This window comes from Rhamphochromis longiceps, linkage group LG12 (genome assembly GCF_057381845.1).
Source record: "Rhamphochromis longiceps isolate RC_006_pf linkage group LG12, R_longiceps_female_GT1.1, whole genome shotgun sequence".
Classification (NCBI taxonomy): domain Eukaryota; kingdom Metazoa; phylum Chordata; class Actinopteri; order Cichliformes; family Cichlidae; genus Rhamphochromis; species Rhamphochromis longiceps.
In genome coordinates, this window is record NC_140568.1 from 13,381,443 (window position 1) to 13,406,541 (window position 25,099).

The 25,099-nt window shown below is 41.8% G+C and overlaps 2 protein-coding genes across 3 annotated transcripts in view; both read right to left on the reverse strand.

Annotated features, from left to right (window-relative positions):
• specc1la (sperm antigen with calponin homology and coiled-coil domains 1-like a) overlaps positions 1 to 8,541 on the reverse strand; it is a 30,162-nt gene extending 21,621 nt beyond the window's left edge. For both annotated transcript variants that reach the window (XM_085424831.1, XM_085424832.1), the window contains exon 1: positions 8,356 to 8,541. The gene's annotated coding sequence lies outside the window, so the exon portion shown is untranslated. The remainder of the gene's footprint in view (positions 1 to 8,355) is intronic.
• A 512-nt stretch (positions 8,542 to 9,053) lies between these two features.
• The window catches only part of LOC146657028 (breakpoint cluster region protein), a 31,572-nt gene continuing 15,526 nt past the window's right edge, over positions 9,054 to 25,099 (reverse strand). Inside the window, exons 4-23 of the mRNA XM_085424834.1 lie at positions 22,873 to 23,058; positions 21,758 to 21,865; positions 21,472 to 21,532; positions 21,305 to 21,357; positions 21,085 to 21,225; positions 18,290 to 18,411; positions 17,874 to 18,039; positions 17,572 to 17,691; positions 17,318 to 17,393; positions 17,113 to 17,217; positions 16,945 to 17,019; positions 16,335 to 16,432; positions 16,027 to 16,140; positions 13,503 to 13,562; positions 12,502 to 12,611; positions 11,959 to 12,098; positions 11,635 to 11,769; positions 11,418 to 11,523; positions 10,534 to 10,693; positions 9,054 to 10,455 (exon numbers count right to left, since the gene is read on the reverse strand). Coding sequence (XP_085280960.1) covers positions 10,366 to 10,455; positions 10,534 to 10,693; positions 11,418 to 11,523; positions 11,635 to 11,769; positions 11,959 to 12,098; positions 12,502 to 12,611; positions 13,503 to 13,562; positions 16,027 to 16,140; positions 16,335 to 16,432; positions 16,945 to 17,019; positions 17,113 to 17,217; positions 17,318 to 17,393; positions 17,572 to 17,691; positions 17,874 to 18,039; positions 18,290 to 18,411; positions 21,085 to 21,225; positions 21,305 to 21,357; positions 21,472 to 21,532; positions 21,758 to 21,865; positions 22,873 to 23,058 — 2,226 coding nt within the window. The 3' untranslated portion in view covers positions 9,054 to 10,365. The remainder of the gene's footprint in view (positions 10,456 to 10,533; positions 10,694 to 11,417; positions 11,524 to 11,634; positions 11,770 to 11,958; positions 12,099 to 12,501; positions 12,612 to 13,502; positions 13,563 to 16,026; positions 16,141 to 16,334; positions 16,433 to 16,944; positions 17,020 to 17,112; positions 17,218 to 17,317; positions 17,394 to 17,571; positions 17,692 to 17,873; positions 18,040 to 18,289; positions 18,412 to 21,084; positions 21,226 to 21,304; positions 21,358 to 21,471; positions 21,533 to 21,757; positions 21,866 to 22,872; positions 23,059 to 25,099) is intronic.

Consider the following 25,099-nt stretch of genomic DNA (forward strand, 5'->3'; position numbering starts at 1 on the left):
TGGGTAATTATGTCATTGGCATCGGTGAGCCACTGTCAATATGTGACATATTGAAGTCGCGTTTGAATTTGCGCTTGTTTTTTTGCTTTCACTTTGCAATCGTGCGAACTGTGTATAGAGAGCGACAGCACTGATCTGTGAGTGATGATAATTTGTGCACCAATTCCTCTGACATCGTCTTATTAATCGTTAGCTTACTATGCAAACATGACAAGTGAAATCTCCCGCAGCAAGCTTAAACATGTGAGAGGTTGATCGCGCAGAGAATCGCTGAGCCTATGTGAGTGAGCGTGTAAAAGCATTTCAGTTCTGCTGAGCCAAATAAGACAGGTCAGGGTGAAGAAGTGACAGCCAAAGAAAAGCTTACCACAAAACGGAGAAGTTATGACAAATCAGACTATAAGGCAAAAAGAAAGTGCAGCTTTATGGTTTCATGGACAAAAGAATTTCTGCATTCGCTGTCAAAATAAAAAACACGCACAAGGGTTAGGGTTAAATTTAAAAACTGTACTTTTGAGTTAAAATATATATTTATAATTTTAATAAATGACAAATTAAAAATGCATGAACATTTTTTTGTATCGAAAAAATATCGAACCGTGACACCAAAGTATCGAACCGAACCGTGAATTTTGTGTATCGTTGCACCCCTAATATATATATATATATATATATATATATATATATATATATATATATATATATATATATATATATATATATATATATATATATATATATATCTCAGTTCCAAGGGGAAGAAACATTGCCAAAAACCATCTTAATGATCCCCAAGACTTTTTGGGAAAATATCATGTGGACTGACGACACAAAGGTTGAACCTTTTGGAAAGTTTGAGTGGGCCAAAATCCTGTTCCAGTTCTTGCTCCTCAAGGTGACACAATCAGTTATTAGGTTAAAGTGCCAATTGCTTTTTCGCATAGACACGGGTAGGTTTGGATAACTTTCTTTAATAAATTAAACTGTTACTTAAAAATTCACACAGAGGAGGCTACCCCCCCCCCGTCCCCTTCTGGCTGCCTCTGCCTCAATTTTATCCCACAACTTAGACATTCACATTACTCACACTCTCATTACACATACATATAGGATCTTGGGGGTGGGCACGATACACGGAGTCCAAAGTACCATCAGGGTGTACACCCCACCCCTGGCATCGTTGCCCACCTCTCAATTTTAAATACACGTAGACATTGAGGGCTAGCAGGAGGGACCATGCGCTTACCTGCTGCTCTCTGGCAGGTAGCTCCAAGCCCTCCTGGGTTTTAAATGCACCTTAGAACACACATGCATCAACATTACAATGAGCGGGTGGAGGGAGGTTTGGAGTCTTCTCTCACCCCCATTCTCTGCGACCTGCTGGAGCAGGGGGGCTAGGACTAGGAGGAGGAGTTGGCCGTCCGACTGCGGTCTGGAGTGTGGAGCCTTCCTGCTGCTGCGGAGTTGGGGCGGTCTGCCTCCCCCCACCGCAGGGAAAACGGAAACACCACCTGGGTCTGGGTGCAGTTCCCCCCTCCAGGGGCGGGGGCACCTAGACCCGGTTTGTAGAGTACGCTTGGGGAGTGTGATCGTGTGTACAGCGTCTCTTTATGTCTGTCTCCACGTTGGTTGAGTGTGGAGTAAGTGCATATGAGAGCATGAGGGTGGGAATGGATGTTTGTATCTGTGTGTGCCTGTATGTCTGTGTCTATATGTCAGGTTGGGTGTCAGGCGCCACCTCTCTGGGGACATCTCAGGCCCTCCAAGGTTTGGAGGCCTATCTCCCCCTACCACCACTTCCCCTGCCAGTGGCGGACCCCCTCAGACATCGGTGCGTTGGTGGTTCTTTGTGTCTGGGGGTGGGCGTCCAGGTACACACCGGCTCACTCCTTGGCGGCCGCTTATCGGGGCCTGGAGCCTGGGGCTCGCTCGGGCCACTTCGGAGGTGGGGTGCCCCCGGCCTCTCGGCCTGGGGCTCGGTCACTCAGGCGCAGCTGGCTGCCGGCGGAGCTCACGGGCGCGTCACTGCAACTCCCCCTGGCTTCTGCTCCGCGGCTGCTGAGTGAGCCCTCATCTGGGACTCTCCTCAGCTCTTTCTGGGACAGTGGCGCAGCTGCCCCTCTGTTGGTCTTCCTTGGTCTCTTGTGTTCTGGGGGCCTCTGGATGTCTGGAGTTTTGATCTCCTCCACACCTGCTTCACGCCCTGGTGTGACGGGGCTGTGGCCCCCCCACACCCTCTAGCAGATTATTACATGAAGGAACCTTTTAAAAAACAAAAAACAAGCGCGTCCATGCTCACAGGTGTACACACAGGTGATCACACCCACAAACTACACCCTTTTTGGCTCCTACCTCAAAGCACACTGTGTTCTGTTGATCTTATGTGCTGCACAATAATGTTTAACATTTAGTATTTACTGTCATATTCCCATATATCATTGTGATGTTGTTTATTCTATTACTCTTGTTCTCTTCTGCTTGCTTTCTTTTTTCTTTCTCAGCAGGTGATCCAGGTGATTGATATATGCATTTTTTTTTTCTCTGCCCGTTCTGTTGGTTTTTGTCTTTTGCCCTTCTCCCCCGTCCCTCTTCTCAGCTGTTTCTCGTTCCCTCTTTCTTTCTCCCCTTCTTTCCCCCAGTCAAGTCTGTCCCGTATTCAGTAAGTGAAAATAAAATAAACAATAAAAGGTGAATCAAATGGACCATTACGGCAAGGCTGGGATGGTCAGTTTGGTAAAGTAAATCCGTTGGGCATCTTTCTTTGCCTTTAGACAACAATTCTGATGGCAAAAGAGCCAAACGGGACAGGCCAAAAAACAAAACAAAAAAAAAAACAAAACACATATGTCATCCTTTCATTGTTTACCATCCTTCATGATAAACGTTCACTGTGTATCATCATTCAATAAAAAAAATCTTCTGAAATGAAAAAAATAAATAAATAAATAAAAAATTCACTTTGTATTTACTCATGTTATCTTTGTCTGATATTAAAATGTATTTGATGATCTGAAACAATTAAGTGTGACTTATATGCAATCAATCAATCAATAAATAAATAAGAAAACAGGAAGGGGGCAAATACTTTTTCACAGCACTGTTTGTTCTGTGCTCACATTATAATTGAGCTCTGTTTTTTCTCCCAAGCGTGCACTCAACAAGCAGCCAGTTTTCTGAATAGCTGAATGTTTTTGAATGCAGATGTCTGAAACAGAGAGCTGCTAGCTGGAGCACAACCCTTTTTCACTGGGTCTGAATAGACATGGGAGCACAGGCTGGGGACCAACAGAGCAGCTAAATAGGGCAGAGTCAGCAGCCTTTTCTTTCACTCTCCCACTCTTGAAAACAGTATGCTCTTCAACATGCACCACACACATCACTCTAACTTGGTTAAATTTGTAGAAAAAAACATATATATAAAATAGCAAAAACCCGGTGTGTTTTCCACATTCCTACACCAGCATCTGTGATCAATTACAGTATCACAAACAACCTCGCCTAACAAACAACACTCCTGCTGACTCTACATTGTTGGACTGAGTGTTCATAGTATAACAACGTGTTTAAATAAGGGACATTAGATAAGAGGAGACAGTGAATCCTGAATAAAAATCTATGGGAGAGTTCTGTAACACAAAAGAAGCGTCTCCCCTGCCCCTCACCCCGAGAGCCAATCAACAGATAAAAAGAAAAACATATCAGCCACTCATTAGAGTTTGGAATTTCAGAATTTATAAAGGCCACTAAGCAGGAGACAATAGAGAAACACCCTTCAACCATGAGTGTTGATGTTGCACAGAATGTCCACCAGGGGTCACTCTGGAACTCCCTTTTTAGCAATGCCACATAGGAAACAGGCAGCTGTTGGGCACACTTGGGCAGAGCAAGAACAAGTAAATAAGTAACTACATATAACAAATGTTACAAAAATCTGTTTGATTTGTGTGTCAAAGGAAAAAAAAAATCCAATATTCTATATTCTTAATTCACCCAATATCAATATTAGTCTTAAAAATCCTATATAACTTTGCTCTTCTACAGTGCTGGCTGATGGACCAACAACAGCTCAAACAAGATTAGCCTACAGACTGATGTGTGTACCACATATTTTTGACCATGCTCCCATCTGATAGCAGAAGATCTCTGCAGATAGGCAGGGAGGCAGTCTGTAGCTGCAAACTGACTGCCAATGCGTCACAGCCGTTGAACCATAAATTTCCCCTCTATTGCTGGGTTGTTTCCCAACAATTTAAAACAGTGAAAGCAAGATAAAAAGACAAAAGGGCAATAGAGGATCTTAATGAACAGTCAAGCAACAGCAACAACCAGATACCCCACGTTTCAAAAGACAAGAACACTGTTGAGAAGAATTTGATAATATGGAGGTATTTTGGTTATTTAAAGTCCAACAAAGAAGCAGAGCAGCGTGCACTGCCAGTTGTATTGAGAGCGTGTTTCCACTAATTTTTTTTATCATCTGAAGCAGCACCATGCTTTAGAGCACATGCAATGCAAGACTTTACAGTTCCAGACATGTCCTTATGTACCAGAACTTACAATGGAAAATGAAGAGACTGTGATATGAGAAACGCAAGTCTATTTTACTGCAAAACACGCCAATTAGCACAGTTGACAATTTGGCATTTAAGTGGCTGAGTAAAGTAACTGAACCTCATAAGCCAACTCCCTCACCATAAACATTTCTCTCAGATGCTACCTTTTTTTTTTTTTAGGATGGGCAGAGACACTCTTCATGTTGGCTCATGTAACATCCTTTTATTCTATGAATGCATTGTGCAAATATAAAAAGCTTTTTAAGCCTTTTAAGCATGATTTTAGTGTCACTATTTCTACTACTTCTTTGTTTCTTCTATTCATACAGTTATGTCCCTGTAACCACTGAAATTACAACTATGGCTCTCTACCCATTCAGTCACATAGGTGCTTCAAAATAACTGCTCAAATACCTGCCTGGAGGCATTTTGAAGACGGCTGCCGGGTGGCTAAACTTACATTGAGCACAACCGGTTTAAATACAGCTCAAATATTTAACAAACAGCACAGAATGAAAAGGCCAAAGTCCACAATGTTTGCCTGAAACTGGCAGACACGTCTTAAATATTAGCCAGGCTTTTGACTGTTAACAGCACAAGTTTACAGTGGAGGAAGGGTGACTGCTGAACTGACATTCAGAATCTATGAAATACAAAATGACATCAGTTTAAATGTAATAAAGGTGCCTATTTTGATCAGGATGCTGTTGAAAGAAAATATTTATAAATGTATAAATATGTCTGTGAATGTTCTCAGTCATTCAGGTCATTGTAGTCTAGGAAGCTTGGAAAGAAAAGCGTCTGGACTTCTTTAAGTTGCTTGAAGACGTTTCACCTCTCATCCGAGAAGCTTCTTCAGTTCCAAGGTCAAATGGTGGAGAGTCCCAGATTTAAGCCCTATGGGAGTGTCCCTCAAGAGCCTACAAAGGACCCCCTAATGATCTCAACCTAATCACCCGTTTCACACCGAGCCAAGGTGTGAAAACGGGTGTAGGTCACAATCAACCAAGGTTTAGAGTGAACTCATTGTGAAACCTAGCCCTACCCTATCGTGATTTACTGAGATCAAATGGCCCAGGATGTGAGTGGACGTTAAAGGGTCTGGGAAAGGATCTCAAAACTGGATTATAGATGGCAGACAGTTGATGTTGTAAGCCACCACTTCTGTTCAAAGATGGTCCTTCACAGTGGACATAGATGGGGGAGTGAAAGAAGCCATCTATGTCCACTGTGAACAACCATTTTTGAACAGAAGCGGTGGCTTATGACTTCCCAGACACCTTAACGCCCACTCACTTCCTGGGCCATTTGATCTCAGTAAATCACATGATAGGGTGGGGCTAGGTTTCACAATGAGTTCACTCTAAACCTTGGTTGATTGTGAGCTACACCTGTTTTCACACCTTGGCTTGTGTAATTAGGGGGTCCTTTGTAGGTTCTTGAGGGACACTCTCATAGGGCTTAAATCTGGGACGCTCCACCATTTGACCTTGGAACTGAAGAAGCTTCTCGGATGAGAGGTGAAACGTCTTCAAGCAACTTAAAGAAGTCCAGACGCTTTTCTTTTCAAGCTCTATAAATGCATAAAGGTGCAAAGCTCACTGTAAACCATGCAATTAAAGCTGAGATAAGCCAAGGGGCAAGTTCCCATTATTTCAAATTAACAGAGCTGTTGTAGTTGATTTCGCTGTCAATAAGTGCACTGGATCTGATCCAGGGTTGCACAAAAACATGAGCTTGAGACAAAGAAGAAACAGTGTTTGAGAAAGAGGTGGGGGGGAAAGCACAGTGGTCTAGTAAATAACCCTTCCCTGCGCTCTTTCTTTAACTGCGGGGAGGCACTTCCTTGCCATAACATCAGCTTCCTGTGGTGGGGTCTCCCAAGAAAAAGAAGAAGAAAAGAAATGTCGACCCTGCAAGGGTGACTGTTTACAAAGACAAGCAGAGATCAGTCCAGTTGAGACACAGACTTTTTCAAACCTCAAATTTGACTTAAAAAAATGTCTGGTTATTAATGCCAAACAGGAATGAACCATCTTATGACAAAGCTTTAACTATTTAAATCTTTAAATCTATAGACTAGTGAGTGCTTATGGTTTTTGCACTCAGCTGTCAAATGCACATTCATCTATGCAAAGGGGTATTTATGTACTGCACCCATACAATAATACCGTTCTCCTGTACACTGCTGTTACTGAGTCAGTCTGATCACCTCCTGCAGTGACACTTTCAGTCACCTGAGAAAGAGCGGCTCCTCTGTTTTGTTTTGTTTTCCCTTCACCACCACATAGCACTGATGCACAAAGAATCACAGCCAACAACTATGTGGTGTAACCACAATATCCAGAACTGCTGACTAACATCTTACTCGTATATCTAAATCCAGTTATCAGTTTGGTCACAGTCCATGTTTAACCACTAACCATGTGAGCTCTTCTCCCAGCGGTGGACCCTCTTTCAAAGACGGGTAAATCCGGTGTTACTTGAATCCTGCCACAAACTCTGTGTCCTTGGGCCTGCTCAGCATATTTATAAGTGCCACAGAGCACGTTAAAAGTAACCGCTTAACTGATTAACTAGTCGTACATTTTCTGTGTTCGGTGCCACTAGAGAAGAAAGTCTCCAAGACTGAGATTTCCCCAAAATGTGTTTTTGTTCTATTCTCAAAGACAAATCATTCATCGGCCAGAGACCACAAAGCTATATTTCCCCTTTACTATCTTCTGGAAACTAATCTCATGAGGAGACTGTGGTATATTGATCTCTCCAAACTGTTGACAAAAGTTGAGAGACATCTGTGGACACCTGGTTTTACATATAAATATATATGTATCTAATTTTCAATAAATGGAGTATACGAATAAGTCACATCTTTGAAACAGCATGGTCAACCAAAAGACAAGCTGAGATATCAGTAGTGTTGACTCCTCTGAAACAGCAACACAAACGTCAGCCCTAATACGACGTGTGAAATGTACACGTATGTCATTTAGCCATTTTATTTTAGGGAAAAACAATCTGCCCACACTACGGAATAAATGAACATTTGTACTACCCTAGGAAAAACAAATAGCATCTTAAAATTATTGACATAACCTAGCTAGCTAGTTAGCTGTACTGTCAGGCAGGCAGTTAGTAAACTTCCTGCTTTGCCTTTCAAAACTAAAGCACCAACCTAGACACGTAAGCACACCCCTCAACAGCTACTATCGAAAATGTCAACAGACGAGTGAAAATAACAGTTAAAGATGACATGAGGTATAATGCACGCAGACACAAGATGTATTTTTTTTTAACTGCAGATACTTTTAGCTAATGAAAAATGTTCTGCAGCAAAAATCAGGACATATTTAAAACACTATTTAACAGTTAACAAAGCATAACGGCAACTTTATTTTGAGGGAAAATCTCGATTTAACAATAGCTCTGGTTTTACTGGCACACATGAAACTACTGTACGAATGCCCCCCGCCGAGACTACTTGGCAATCTACTTATTGTGAAATTATTTATGAGATGACTCAAAGCACGCTCGTTAGCTTGACAGCTTATCCAAAATCGGGTGTAAGGGTTAAAACAACATTTCAAGCAGTAGTTAAGCCAACACAACTAAGAAAACTAGGCTTGGTTGTTCATGTGACCTCGGCGTAGGTGCCTGCGTTTCTTTTCAGTCTGTTAATTTCACCGCGCTGCCAGCAAGAAATATCAACAATTATGTCGCTAATGCTATTATTAAGCTAACAATGTTAGCATAGCCGGCAAAAAGACAGCGCCCCTCCACTTAACTGCAGAAATATTCCTACCTAAGGTTCTCCTTATCTCCCAGCTTGGCAGGTTAGGGCCCGATAGGCATCCATTTGCGGTCGCTAACAGTCTGCCTAGCCCACAACGTGTTACGGCAGCGGGCAGCACCGGTTTCGGATGTCGGCTCCCTTCTGTTGGCAGCAGCCGCCGCATGAGCCTCTGCCCCCTCCCCGTGTTGGATCACCTCAGCATCACCCGCAGGAGGGACACTCCACTGCCTCCACCATAAGCAAATATGTGGTTAATTTGTAACCAAATTAATATAAATATATATGTATCTAATTAACCAAATGTGGTTAATTTGTAACCAAATTAACGACTTTACACGATTTAATTTAAAATGAAGAAACTGGAAAACCATTTGGATGAATGCTTATCCTCTTTTAATCTCTAAGACTAGTTTGAAATATATCTGAAACCTCAAGTATTATCACACTATTTATGCGGGCGGAAAAGTATCAGAATATAAACATAGACAGGGACCCAGCCACAAATCCGGTCTCTGGAAAACTATAAATTGAGCCTGATTTGGATGTTCGCTCCTGTTTTCACTAATCTAATTTTCAGTGAAAACATTTCATACTCTTGAATGTGGTTTAGGCTCAGTTCAGTACATTTCATTCATTAAAGAGGAATAAACCCCTTATCCTGATGACACTGTATACTGAAAAAGGACACAAGAAGAGTTTAATACTGCCAAGTATTTATTTACATATCACACTGGTCATCCTAAAAGTTATTGCTTATTTCACATGAATCAAAAGCCTTTAGACTTTGTGCTAACAAGTTTAAATACTTAAAATGATTTGGAAAAATGTGAATACACAGTGTTTTTTTTCACAGAGCTTTAACTTACACTAGGTACAGCATGTCAATGATAAACTTATTAATAACTCTCAATACATGAGTGCATCACTATGCTTCAAGGATCCTACTGGGAAATGTTTGGTGCTCCAGATCATCATATCATTCCCAAGTGCTCTCATTTCTACAGCAGTGTGGTTTTTGTTATATAAAGGTGGAAGACTACAGAGAAGGAATGCAGAAAGTAACTCATATATATATATATATATATATATATATATATATATATATATATATATATATATATATATATATATATATATATATATATAGATTCCAGCTGAATACATCAGTTCAGAAAGAATCTAACCAAAAAAAGTGGATGCATGAATTATGGGTAAAAAGACAAGTGTGAAATTAACACACAGCACAGTATACATTCCATGGGTGGAAAAAAAGGGCTTTTTCTGGAATGATTTTTCCTTTCACTTCTCTGTACCTCCTCCAAAAAGAATTGGTATGTACATGAAAGTTGGCCCGGACTCCACCAGAAGAACCTGTAAAAGGTCACTACACAAACTGTATAGCACAGAAAACAGTGTTGAGGTCAACATGCCTGCATGTTGCTGCATCTTAACTACAGTTTTCAGTCTTATACGTTTTAAATTCTGTACAAAATTCAGAGTGTGTAAACATTAGGATAACTGAAATGTTCTACTGATCGTCAGCAGGGAAACATTGGCACAGGTGAGCTTGAAACCAAGTCAAACAGATCTACAAAAAACAAAAATATATTTAGACTTCAAAAATATAAGTCTGAAAAAGTCCATCCACCCCACATCTTATAAAATCCAGCAGAAGTCATCCCCTATGGATATGGAGCTGATGTGCACAGTGACCAAACAGAGCGGGGGTAAACATTAACATATCGTATTCTAATATTGCTTTTAAAAATGTAAATTAAAAAAAGAAATCATATATTTTGTCCACACATCATAATCAGATGCTTTTTACTGACACAGCAGGTAAGCTTAAACAGAACAGGGCATGGTCATTATAGCTCCAGGAGAAATGGCTTTGCTCATGGTGGCTGTTTCCAGTTTTCAGTGGGTCGAAGGCTCCCCCTGGTGGTTACATGAATAGGAAACCAGCAGCGTCCACCTGTTGAAGCAGCTAAGCTTCTTCCTCACAGCGGGACGTCGCTGTTATACTTCAGTAGAGAAGAGAAGGCTCTGACGTTTGCTGTCAGGTGTGGGAATGCTGTCAAGCTGAAGGAAGTAGAGAAGGACTTGGACCTATGGAGACACACGAAGAAGGGATCAGACCCATACGGGCTCTCTAAACGCTGCAGTTTCACTCATCACGGGTTTTACCTGAGCCATGACCTCTAGGGACCAGCAGTCGTTCATGGAGATTGGCTGCGAGCTGCTTGAGAGTTTGCTGTCTTTTTCAGACGGCCGAAGCAAATTGGGGCCAAAGACGGTGGCTATGTTGTGCAAAGACATCTTATTGATGATTTCATTTTCAGCCACCCTATAAGAATGATGTAAAAAAAAAAAATTAGTTTAGCAAAATCCTAACTAAACAGCACATCTTCACCAAAAGGTATAAAATGTAAATGCAAGAGATGAGGTAAAAAGCGATGTCAGCAAATTGATTCTGTATCAAAAGTGTGCAAACAATTACATTCAAATTAGTTACCATAACCATCTTTTACCACACAAAATTCATATTTAACTAAACTATGAAACATCCACCCATCTTCATCTGTTTGTGAGGCAGCAGGGTAAACAGGATATTCCGAATGTCCTTCTGGGCAGCAATGTTTTCTAGTACCTCCTGGGAGATTCCAAGATTTTCCCAGGCCAGATGAGATAAATTCGCTTACGGAAGTTCTGAGTCTACCTCAGGGTTCCCAGAAAATCACAAAGATCAAGTACCACCAAGAACCATGTCTGTGGGGCTTTTCTGATGTGAAGAATCATTGGCTCTACTTTAACCCTATGTTTAAGGCTACATGTCCAGCTACCCTACAGAATAAACTGATTTCAGCTGCTTACAACACTATTCAGAGCTCATGATCATATTCTGCTTTCTCAGTACTCTTTTCACAAAAAATGGCCCTAAGAGGCAAAAAAACCCTTGATATATAAATGTAATTCTTTGAAGATTTGACAGTCTTGTTTAATGTTCTTAAAGTGTCTTCTATTTTGATAACTCGGTACGTGCTATAACAGATTTAATGAAAGCTGTTTACCTTTTCAAGTGGTCAAGCAGGAAGAGAAAAGTCAACAGATTAGGCTCCGGTAGGGACAGCAGAAGGTTGACCATACAGCTCTCCTTGGCCACACTGTCAGAAAGAGCTGTAAGGCAGATGCACATATGAATATTCTGGTGACAAAAACAACAAATGTATCTCCTCCTGACCAACAAAGATGCTGTAGGGGTGAGTTAAACATGAGGTGGTGACTAACCAATGCCTCCAGCAAAGTTTGGGTACAACTCATCAGTGAAAAGAGGCTCCGGCAGCTCACGGAAATACAGCTTCAGTGTTCCCGCGATGGCGTTTACGTCCATCTCCCGCATCATGAGAGCCACGTCCTTGTTGTCTGCAAGACAAATGAGACATCGGTCAGTATATACCAAGGAGTACAAGAGCTTTGAGGAAAAAAAAAAAAAAAAATACTGAGCAGGGTGGAAGTCGATTTCTCAGGACTCTTTTCTTACATTTGTCTTCACATCAAGTATATTTGTTCTAAAACAGCTGTCTCTGTTTCCCAAGTTTAAAGTGAACTCACTTGAATCAAAGGCAGCCTTCAGCGCCTGAATGTCAGTTGCGACACCAGATACTCTGTAAATCCCAACTTCGTCCATGCCCCGTCGCTCAATCTCCTCTACACACTGGCGGACAATGAGCGGGACCTTGGAGCGTTCTCGCCTATTAATGACACAGTGGCACAAAAACAAGGTTACAGCTACTAAGAATTCCACAGATCGTAGAAACAGGGCATGTAAATCAGACCACAGCTGAATCTATTTACTTTATCACCAGTACTAATGTTTTTAAAGACCACATTTGCATCAATCTGTTCTGACTTGTGGCGGTCTAGCTTCTTTCCTTTTGTTTTTTAGTTACAGTCAAATAAGCTTTTTCCACATAAGGTAGTTTGGCATGTTTCTGGCGTGAATGACAAAATGAAAAAAATCCCCTTTGGTGCTTCACCTTTAGGGTCCTGGTGTTACGCCAAAAACAAACAAACTTTCACATATACTGACATAATGAAACATGTTAACTCTTACAAATAGATAACAATGACAGTCAACACATAACAGCTACTCACTTTGTTACTGCGTTGATTTTCACTCCAAAGACGCCAGACTGCTTCCTGGAAGGCATTCGCTTCAAACTGAACTCTCTGCCGGTGAACTTCATGGAAAGCTTCACCTCAATCTGACAAAAAGATTAGATAAAGTCAGCCTGAGTGATAACAACAAGTCCAATCCTAAAACATAACATAAAGAGGCAGCAAAGCGACTTGATGATGTCTGTTTTACTGGACTGTTAATCAAAAGTTAGCAACTGTTGGCAAGTGGCCAAAGCAGGCTGGCAAGTCGAGCCCCATAGACCCCCATATTTATATATTACTTTGGTTCAAGCTCATTTCTAGCGTCGATTTTTCATCTTGGACTCTACTAGAGTAGCTTTGCATGATTCACAGTTGAAGATGGTCCACAGTTATCATATTTATTTCATCCACCATCTGAAACAAGCTGCTCTCCCTCCCTGCGTCCTTGCTTTAAGCCAGCTTTCTTTGGCCAGGCTGCCTCTCTCAAACTGAAGGTTTTAACAGCACGTCTGCGGGGCTTCTTTGCTCAGAGCAAGAGCTACTTGCCTGAGATGTTATTATGTTTACCTACTTTCATTGCACTCGTCACTCAGCTTTTAGCTCACTGGGATTACTCGCACATGCTCTGACATCATTGTCTTAATCTTAATATGAGATAAGGAAAACATAGCTGATCTCCTTTAACAACGTGGCACAGTTGATTCCAGTTAAACAGAAACACAAAAACAAACGAACTGGTTAAACGGAAGATGATGGATGGCATATTTGAGACATCTTAAAGTGGATTTTAAGCAGCCTTAATACTTTCTTAATATCTATTCATCATTAATAAGAGGAAATGGTGAGACAAACAAGGAGAACCAGCATTTAAATCTCAACATTTATCTTTCCAGTAAATTTTGTGTGGACTCGACACTGAAACCCATCAATCAGCTGCCGACTTCGGTGTCATTCCTAATTTAGCCGGTTCTCTCTGGTCAGCTGGAAACACTCACCCCATTCATGGTGATGACTGTCCTCTGCCAGTCTTTACTTTGTAGCGTCTGTGGATCCAACTAGAAGGAAAGAAAAATAAATAAAATGGACAATGAGTTCACAATTTAAAAAACAGAAAACATGCGCCTATTGATCTGAACTGAAAGTTAGTGAGCGAGAACAAATTTAGGGAAAATTTCAGTGTAATTGCACCACATGTCTCTGCTGGTGTTATCCCATTCCACTAATCTATTTGAGGCATGTGACTAACAGCAACTGCCAGCTTTTATTTACAGTGATCAGGCATGAGTAATGTGATAACATCACGCCCTCACCACTAAGCACCGTGTCTGTCCAATGCGACAGATGTTCTGTCACCCAAGAAACCATCGAATCTCACTGAGATAATCCTTTGCTCGGTGAAAACAATTTTCTTATATAATGCTTCTTTATCCAAAAGATAAAAAAAAACAATCACAGGCGCTACACTACACGTTCTAAACCTCAAAAGAGTTCAAGCCTGACAGAAATAGGGTTTTAGATATCTGCCAGGAGGAGGAAAAAAGTGCTTTCCGAGACAGCCCGCAGCTCACTTCCACATTACCACGTTACCTTTGGTCTGATCAGACTGCTGCGGACTCTCTCCCACAAACGGGCCCCTGTACTCGTGGGTTTTCTTAGAGTTGCGTCTCCCTCTTCTTCAAGCCTACCCTCTGCCTGATCCATGATCTCCTCTTCCTTTGGGTTACTCTCGCTCTTTATTTCTGGCATTTGCGTTTCTCAACTCCGAAAAGCTTTTTCTGCGGACTGATGGTAAACAAACAAAGAAAGCAGCACTGTTCCACGGATATCACAATTTTCCAAGCCGGCACACTAACAAGAGCAGCGGGTCCTTGTTCCCCGAATAACGAGCCATTGAAGAATATTGATCCTCTTCATTGAATCTTTAGTAAAAAAAAAAAAAAAAAAAAAATCGTGTCCCGCTGTCCCATCTTCACATTCATTCACATTCATAAGACTCCATATCCTTTCATTCCACTGGAAGTCAGAAAGGAACAAAGCCACGCCAGTCAGCCACGTTTGCTTGTGTGTTGTTCTACCTCCCAGATGGATTTGGGGGATTAACTCCTGAGAATCCCCTCCTACCCTCATTACCAGCATGCTTCACCCCTGCCGCTGCAAGGAGTGTTGGCTGGTAAATTTGCATATCAAGTAGCCTAAAGAGGATCCTCTCAGCCTAGTTACCGATTAGCACTATTGACCTTTAACATCAGAACTAACACGTGCCTCGTCTTCCTCATATCTGACGCATTACTTAATATTCAAATCCACGATACACCCGACTGGTGCCCTACTTCGGAGCTGCTAGCAAATATCTGAATGCTACCCCCCACCATGCCCCCTCCTCTAAAGCTCTGCTGTGTTTTGACCCACCTGTCCAGCAGTGAAATCCCTTCACTGCCAGATCAAACAGAGCCGTGAGTCTTTCTCGCTCTGTTATACTCTGGAGCAGTGCCAGCAGCTACATTCGGTCAACCCCAAAGTCTAATCCGTCTCCTGTCACTACACCCAATCAGGGGGTCAAGCTGAAGTGACCCAGTGGCAACCTCAAGACTCATTTCTTTTTCCAAAGGCAAAGGGCTCCCACAGGGCAGGATTAGCCAACACAGATAAGACAACACTGTGAAGTGGCCAGAATCAACAGACTAGAGGGCGCAAGCTCAATTTACAGAGGCAGAGATTTGTGCGTGGAAATGTTAAGATTTAAAGTCGAGATCAGTATCAACACTGGTCTATAAAGACCAGGGGAAACATCGGCCAAATAGCGTTTATGTATACAGCCTTTAATTCACTCATTTTGCTGCACAAGTTCACAACAGAGTAAAAGGTTTACAAATGAAACTTTCAGTTGAGTTCTTTACTGTGATGAAGAAAAAAAGAGCCTGTGACAGGCTGAATTAATGAGACTCACTAATGCTGACCACAGTTTAAAGGGTTCACAAAATGTTATTCCCAGCTGGAGTTAGTGTGTTGCTTTGAGCTCTTTGTAGAAGTCTTTCTGCTGACTGTAATATTCCTGCTGCATCTGAGAATCCAACGACTTGCTTCTTAAAGTCAAAGTGTTGCATGCATTTATGCACATGCCATAATGGCGCCAACTTCATGAATTATAAATTGTAATAATAAATTATACCCAAAATGTAGACTGAGTACACCAGGACCTGCCAGCAAATGGCAGTGTTCACAAGTTGTTTTTTTTACATCATACAGTATCCCAGTGTCCTGGCACAGACATCATTTTTGTTGACCAATTTTAAAAAAAATATGTGTAGTCACGCAAAATATTATATAAACTGAACCATTTTCTAAACTCCCAGATGTTCATACTGATTTGGACCAAAGGAAAGCTGCTATCGGTCAGATCTTGAACTGGTAAATCTAATAAGAAGTATCTTAAAACTGTAATCGTTCTTTGAAGTTGTTTTTTTTATACAAACATACAAACTTCTGCTGTGACCCACATCTTCTGTGTTTTGTCTGTACCTTTATTTGTCCTTTAGCCACAATCTTGTCTGTGACCTCTCCGTCTTCTTTGCAGCACTTCTCGTAGCAGAGCAGCCTCAGCGTTTGAGAGCCCTCCAGTTCAATCTCAAACTCCTTGTGCAGGAACAGAACAAATGCTCATTAGGTTTCAGCCGTGTGCACATTTGTGTGAATTTTTGAATTTCCTTGAGTATACAATGGAGGGTTTTTTTTTTGAACTACTCAAATAATTTCATGCAAAATATGTGGGCGAGTTTTTTGCTTGAGTAAAGGGACGTCTTTTTCTGCTTACGGATTTGTCTTCTCACCTCGTTCCAGTTGGGCTCTGTGCTGTCTCTGTACATGCGTGTTTTAGCTTTGTTCACAAAGTAGCCAAAGGCATCCACCTCCAGAGAGCAGTACAGGTCTAGCGGGTGGAAGCAGAAGAACAGTTGAATCAAAGTGAAACTTAAAACTGAGCATCCACATTAGTCACCCAGCTGAGACATGCCCAGACTGTGCTGTGTGCTTCCTCTGTCTCTGCAACTGACTGCTGGCTTTGGACCAGAACCCTCTCTTTCTCTTTAGTTAATGTGACTCTGATATTCATTTCCCAGTAAATTTGTCCCAGTCAACATCACTGGCTGTTTCCTGGGAACTATTTTTTTTAAACACACTGTGACAAACAGTGTAAAGTTTCTCAAGCAGGCGGTGATTTGAGCACTCAAAGGTGTATTTGAAGAGGCTTGTTCATGACTAATCCCACTTGTTCTCCTGCAGCTGCCCTCCCAGCTGACAGCCGCAGAGAGACAGAGAAAGCGAAAGGGAGGAAGCGGGATGGGTCAACACACAAAGTGATGTGAAACTACATGCAACCTTTACAGTAATCAACAAAATGATTTCTATTTAGAAAAAAAACAACAACTTTAAGACGCCTACTCAAGCTCTGTTTGAGCCCCGATGCAGAGTGGACAATGACATTCAGGAAGCCATATAAACCAGGTGACTCATCATCTGTGGAAGGAAAGGAGGCAGGAGGGTCAAATGTTAAGTACAACACAAGGCTGTATTAAAACGTAGATTTAATCCAATGCTATACAATCTTACCCTCCTTATTCATTGTCATTGGAATTGTGTGAACAGTCTGGAGCTTCACACACGAGTTGGTGAGCATCTGCAGCTCCAGAGAAGTCAGAGAGAAGCTTTTAAAGCCTGTATGTTACAGTGAAAGGGGGTGAAAATAACATTGAAGCTGCTTCAACAGTGCTGCCATCCTGTCTTAAATTTTTATAAGAAAAAAAAAAAAACATACACTTTTTCTGCTGCTCACGAATGAGCTCCCTCCACTCTGCACGCTCGTAATCAGAAGAGATCAGAAATGTGAAGCCCTGAAAGGCAAAAGGGGGGAAGAGTATTTCAATAGTTTCTTGAGCTCAAATGGTGCAATTTCATTGTATCAACTGCAGAGGGCAGTAAAAACCAAATTAACAATGATAGAAAAAACCTATTTCATATAAAAAGTCTTTACTCCTTTCCCTAATTCCCTCCTAAGGACCCCTGACTCACTTTGCCGTTTCTGTTGGCCACCCTGAAAGCCATGTTGGGAGACATGAGAAGCAGCAGGGACTCTTGCTCTGACAACTTCTTCCTCAGTCGCTCAATCACCTTGGACCCTTTAGTGGTTCTCTGCAGATAAACAGGAGCAGCGTTAATGCAGTGCAGGCCTGTCTAGACACTCAGCTCTACTCACATGTTAATCTGTACTTCCTCAATTTATTTTTGCTTGTTTTTTTGGTACAAAGCAGTCATCACCCTGGTGGTATGATGCTGTTTGTTCTGAACTCTGTCACATATGTTTCTGTAGTCACCTTCTCTCTTTGGATATCGTTCTTGATCTGGGAGATTTTGATCTTCAGTGCATCAATCTCCTCATCCTGAACGAGAGGAACGGGGCTGGACTCGCAGTCCTCGATGGTCTGAAAGGTCAGGTCAGCCAGGGGGATGTACCACTTACAGTCATACTGTTGCCCTTTCCTGTTGAAATACAAGATACAAGAAGGCTACAAATAAATATATTTTTTAGCTGCCTTTATAATCGCTTGTTAGCAGCGTCAGAGTACAAAAACTGTTTGTTCAAACTGAAATAGTTCTATTTTCAGCAAAGGACAATTTAAGTTCCTGGGAGGAGTCACTCTCATTTCCCCAACGGGGGTTTAAACCAGTGGATGTTCCAGGTCACATGCCTGCATCTGTAACCTCAGGCTGGACGCTGACCCAGACTCACCCTGCAGCCTGTTTCTTCAGCTTGGTGCAGAGCAGCAGGTCGGTGAAGAGGAAGACGTGACGGAGTTTCCTGGAACCTTCCACCAGCTCCACCATAAAGCGATCCCTCAGGAGCTGACGGTTCTGCCAAAGGAAACAAGGGATCAGTGTGTACAAAGCATGTCACATCTCAACCAGTATACCTATCCTGCTGCAGGGTAAACAGTGGCACACCACAGGAGGTGCTGAGAGTACACCGTCTAATTTAGGTTTGACGTTGTTGCGCCGTTTAAAATGGTTTCACATTATATAAGTGCTGATGGTTGTGAATACTTTAAACGCTGCGGTGTTGCTACTGCTCTCAGATGAATTCAACCCAGTAGTATTTATCCACCCAGATTGTTTTGAAGTGAAATGCCCAGTGCTGGAAATAAAGGCTATTACGACCTTCGCTTATATATAATGGAACTAAATGAAGCTTGCCTTGTAGTGTTCAAAACGCCAAAAAGTACAAGAGAAAAACTCAGCAGTAAATTCTCTTTCCAGAAACTTTAATCCAGTGAACTTTTGCTGTGGGCAGTTTCACAAAGGAGTTGCCATGTTGATACACACAACTAAACCACATTAATAAGCATCATTATTACTAGATAGAATATTGGTTTTAGCCTCTATGAATAGTTTGTCCCTTCCTGTACAAATGCTGGAGGGAGTAATTGTTTCAAAACAAACCCATTTGGATGTTGTAAAGGATTAAAGTTAGGGGAATGGTTGTATTGGCTGGTGGATGTAAACACAGACCGCTAATAGTTTCTCTGCTAGTTCAATTCACTAACCAGGTTTCTTTTGCCATAGCTGTGTTTGCGCATCAGTTTTAATGAATGAATGTCCATCTTTTGTATACAGTTTATGCCCGTGAATAAAGGGTAGCTCTAGAGGCCGCATGATAGAATGTAAACATAATGGCGTCATCTGAGCATACTACGCACATATGCTCAGCTGCTCATTTACACAAATCTAATCAGTCAATCACATGGTAGAAACTCCTGTCATGAGTTTATCCATGTAGAGATGGTCAAGACAACTTGCTGAAGGTCAAAGTGAGCATCAGACTGGGGAAGAAAGGTGATTTAAGTGAATTTGAACGGTCTGAGTATTCCAGAAACTACTGACCTACTGAGATTTTTTCACACGACTATTTCTGTAGTTTACATCGAAGGTTCCGGAAAAAAAGCAAATATATGCAGTGAGCGCCAATTCTCGGGGTGAAAATGCCTTGTTGATGCCAGAGGTCAGAGGGGAATAATCAGTCTGAAAACAGTCAGGAAACAATAACTCAAATGCCCACTTGTTGAAACAAGATATGCAGAAGAGTTTCTCTGAACACAGCACATTAAACCTTGCAGAAGACCACACTGGGTGCCAGTCCTATCAGCTAAGAGCAGAAAACTGATGCTACAATTCACACTGGCTCCAAAATTGGACAACAGAACACTGAAAAAATTGGAAAAACATTGCCTGGTCTGATTTGGTATAACCAGCATGAAAGAATGAAGCTTGATCTCGGGGGTGACTGTCTCTTTAAGCCTCTTATGCTCTGTGTTTCAGGTTCTTATTTGGCAATAGGTTCTGATACTGGAGCCTGAGCTTATGCTGTACAATGTGATGACACTAAGCTTTCCTGCAACAGCATGCATCTAAATTCCTTTTCTTCCCTCTGACCTCTGGGATGAGGCTGTTTACAGTGACGCTGCCCATATGAGACACTGCCATCCCACACCAACCACAGTCTGACAAAAACAAGGAAATCACTGCAGCATGGTTTTCCTCTGCCGTTTTTACACCAGCTCGGTTCTGGCAAGTCACAAACACGCTGGTGAAGGACTCAAGCACGTTCGACACCATCCTGGTTTCTGAAAGAGGTGGCAGGGTTACATCCGCTTATTGTTCTGCGACTTAAACAAGACCACAAACTGTCAATAATCCAATGGAAAAAAACAACAGCTGTCACTGCACAGAGTTCACACCCTTCTAATGCTATATGTTGCTGCACTAAAATGACAACTGAGGCATGCACACCGGAGGTGAAGCTAAACACGCTCGCAGGTTTAAACGCTCGGGCTAATTACAGGCGGTCACATTGCAAAACATCAACAATGGATGCACATTTAGTCACGAGGTGAGCGCAAACAACAACAAACCCATATTTTCAATTGATAGCCAAGTCATGGCTTGTTATCTGTCGATCTCTCAGCAGGCGTTCAGACTTCCTGAACAATAAGCAAAGGAATGTCCTGGAAAACTTTCTTGAATTTGACATCCTATCCTGGTGGGCAGAACCGATTCCCAGGAAAAACAGAGGAAGTTCTCAACTGGGTCATCTGACTCAGACCCCAGAGGTGCGTGACGCAGGGGGAGACAGAGAGGTCAGGAAGCACTACTAAGCCCGTACACGCCCACTGCGAAAAGCAATTTAGACAGTAAAAGTTGATAAGGCGTCATTTCTGGGAAGCAGGGATGGACCAGCTCTGAGGGAAGGATGGGAGTGAGCACAGAGGTAATCGACGGATTTTCCTGGAGACCCCTCAACTCCGGTGTGTTTGCACGGCTTTGTCATGAGCTTCCTCTACGCTCCACTTCCTTCATGGCTACATCAGACAGGGTGAGATGACTCAGCAGCAACCTGACACACGCTTTTACAGCAGCTTCCAGGCACCTTGAACATTTTACTGTCAACAGTCCAGATAAAGTGGAAATTGCAGGCGTGGGTGTTCATTGAGAAAGTCAAATATATGAGCATAGTATTGATTAAACGCTGACCTCTCCTTTCTTTACTGTCATGGACTGCCTGCGCGGTGTGATCTCTTCATTTATACTGGACAGGAAGTTCTGGGAGATGCGCAGGGCATCCTGTAACAGCGGATAGTCTGGGTGGCTGGAAGGTGTGTGCTTCAGTAAGTCCTAGAATAGAGGAAATATGACAAACAGAGTTGTAGGAAAGTCTTCATATGGATAAAATGAAGCTCCATATCCAACTTACATGCAGAACAAGAGTACTGCGCGTCACTCTGTCCACAGGCTTGTAGAGGAGAGCTGTGGAGGAGGAGGAGGAGGAAGAGTCAGTTCAACAGGCCTCATCACAACTCAACTACTCCTAGCAATATTGATTAACGTGGAGGCGCTGTGTTCATCTGAGTCACTACTCACTTTCCAGTGAATATTTAGCCGACTGGTCTTTGCAATCCTTTGTGCTTCTGACCATGAGATTCTGCCAGGAAGTCAACACCAGAGGAAATATTTGGAATAAGACAAAAAAAACTTGAGAAACCACAGTAACTGACCCACGGAGCAATTAAAACAACTGCTGCAGTCGCTCAGCTCATTACACTGCGAGGACTGCCGAAAACAGCCCTGTCATCACTTGTCCCGGGGAGCTGCACAACATCAAACACTTGCCTGCTGCAGTCCTGCTGTGCGTAGCATGATTACATACCTCAGATATCTCTGCAAACTGAGCGTTTGCCTGGCAGCACTTGTCTGCCGTCTCCACAGCAACCTTATAGTTATCCACAAAGGCCCGGTACACTCCGAGCTGGCTGGCCTAAAGGGCACAAGCAGATAAAGCTTAGACTCGGATAGATTTTACTAGTCTGTTAGCACCACAGTGTCACAGTGTGCTGTGCCTGCTCAGGCACGAGTTGGCAGGAATACAGAGGCAACTGATAAAGCAGAGTGTGATTCAATGTTTGTGCACGTGTTTATAGAAATCCCTGCATGTATGCATCTTTAATCTTTCGTCATCCAGTGGCAAACACTGAGGTAGCTCTTATTCATTAACGTTCTATAGAGGATTTTTGCACTCCTTTACTGCTTGTCATGTGGCGAAACAAGGCTTTTATCTGGCCAGGAGACGACTCCAGGCAGTCTACTCAGATGTGCAAGATCCACTGAGGATTACATTACAGCCAAAGACTCCCACCTTTCCCCTCTCCAAGTCTCCCCTCTTTTAACGCTCATTAATGATCAAGGAATGACATTTAAGGAGCACTATAATTAGCATCTGAAAGTTACTGACTTGAGGAATGGTGGTCTCTTTGATCAAAAACCAACATGCAATTTGGTGCTTGGAGGTTTCGTGTTATTTGATGCTTGCTCTTTTTATCCAAAGGAGAACTGAGTTTAGCTGAAAGGACTGCCACTCTTTATATGGTGGCTAAATTCTGCTTAAACTGTTACAAATCAAATCAAATAAAGGAATGTTTCACTTTTATCAGCTCATCAAACACTTTGTTGTTCACTGCGTTCAGACTTCCTTGTTTACTTGTCTGTTTCTGCCGAATTCCAAGTTAATAGGAGTAACAGAAGAACATGTTCTGGCTAAAGCTTTTCATTCATGTGTCATAAAGCAACCGTCCATGAACAACAGGTGACATTTGTCTTTTTTTCCCAGCACCAGCTGTACCAGTGAGATCATTATGACAGAGGATGAGAGTTAACTGGAAGAGCAACATTCTCAACTTACAGTTATGTTGAGACTGACTTTTTTGTTTTCCAGCTCATCCCATTACATCAAACAAAGCTAAGTAAGTAAGCAAGCTGCTTAGTTACCAGCTTCTGGAAAAGGTCGCCCACACACTGCTGGTGGCTCCAGCTCTCTACTCGAGGCAGCAGAGCATCATAGAAGTCTTTGTGGATCTCATGAAGCTCCGGTACTTTGAAGAAGATGGTCTCTATCTGCTGGATGGTCAGCATCGGTTGGGATGTTGTGGCTGCTGCCCTCAGAGGTTTCATGGGCTACAAAAATAATCACAACCATATATGACCATTTATAAAGAATAACTGAAGGCCTTGCAAAATAGTAACCACAGAACATGAGTCAATACAGTAAATGCCAAAGGTGACTGACGTGTTTAGTAGCATTAGCTAAGATTAGCTAACATGAGATAATTCTAAAAATGTGAACACTGTGTCTGCAAAAACACCAAAAAACAGTTAAGCAAAGAAATTTGTCATATAACTGCAAGTTATCTTGTTTGTTTGCATGAAGAAAATCTATTATTTACTATTTAAAAGGGTTGGACCAGTCTCTATGCTAACAAAATTAGCTTACGTCAGCTATCTTATCAAAAGTTATACAAAATAAGGTAACAAAATTGTAATAATTGGATTCATTTCTAGTGTGTTTCTAATGCTAAGTGTGCTAGGTTTCAAATTGCTTTTTCTAGTTTTATGACAAAGTATAAAAGTACTTTGCTACAAATCCTGCATCCATTATTTTTAAATACGCAAGTATTAGCATAAATATATTCAGTCCTGTAAAAAGTGAAGTACACCTTTCCTGCTTCAATAGGAAATATAAGTAAGTCACATTTTGATAATCAAATGCAAATTAATTGATCATCACCAAGTTTGAGCATCTCTATAAAATCAGAGGTTTAGGCAGTTTGCTGGTCCGGAGCATTCAGGTGTGTTGACAACACCACAGTCTTCAAATCAGCAGACAACCCAGCAAATTCACGCAAAGATAAGGCCGCACTATGATCAGATTAGGAAAAACAAAAAGCCAAACAAGAGCTACATCTCGGACTTCACCGGCCTCAGTTAGCATGTTGCAGTTTATGAGAGTACAATTAGAACAAGACTGAACAAGTATGGCTTGTTTGAAGGGTTTCTGGGATAAAGCCTGTTCTCTCTGACAAAACAAAAAACAAAAACGTAGCAGCACAGTCTAGGTTTTCAAAGTAGAATATGAGCAAACCACAAGACTTCTAAGAAAAATGTCCTTTGGAAATACAAGACCAAAGTGGAGCTATCTGGCCATAACACACACCGGCACTTCAGGGAAAACCCAAACACAGCATATCAGCACAAATACCTCATACCAGCTGTGAAGCACATATGAGGTGGTTAAGGTGAAGGGGCGATAATTTGATGATTCTGCCTTGTTTTACAGCCACTGATCAGCATTGAACTCCAGAATACTTTGGTATACACAAGAGTGAAATATGAGGCCATCTGTTCAACAGGTAAAGTTTGGCCAAAACAGTCATGCAACAGGACAATGATCTCAAGCACAGCAGCAAATTTACAACAAAAGGGCAGAAAAAGAAAAGAATCCAGTTGCTGCAACGTTGTGATGAGGCCAAAGTCCAGGCTTCTATCTGACTGAAATGCTGTTCACACACAACTACTTCCAAAACCCGATGAACTGAAGCAACAACGTTAAGAAGAGGGGGCCAGAATTCCTCCTCGACGACATGAGAGACTGATAAAGTTGTACAGCAAACAACAATAACTTCAAGTTATTGTTGCTGTGATATCTTGTGGTTCTACACCCATTAAATCGTGGGGTCGGTTTTAGCTTTTCTCTGGATTGCATGTTCATGCACGTCCTTGTTACTTGTATGAACATGAAGACATTTTTTTTCCCCCACAAAGTCAAAATGCTCATTGCTCACAGTGACTCATATTCATTCAGTCATTAGTACCTCACTTACAGGCGTTTCAATTCATTTACACATTGCTGAATACCTTATTCTAAAACATTATCAGTTTATATACTTTGTATTCGCCCACAAAATAACTATTGGCTGAATCTTTTAAAATAATACAATATAAAGTATAATACTTGCAAAAGTAGAATGTAGCATGACATAGAAATACTAAAGAAAAGAATAAGAAAATTGAACTTGTTTAAAAATACTTGCATTACACCACTAAATTAAGTTTAATTAAGAGGCCCTCAGGAGACAGGAATTAAAATAGCTTGTTTAAGACAAAGGAGGACTGAGTGGATGGATAAAAGGTGACTATAACATAACTGAGGGTTTTTGTG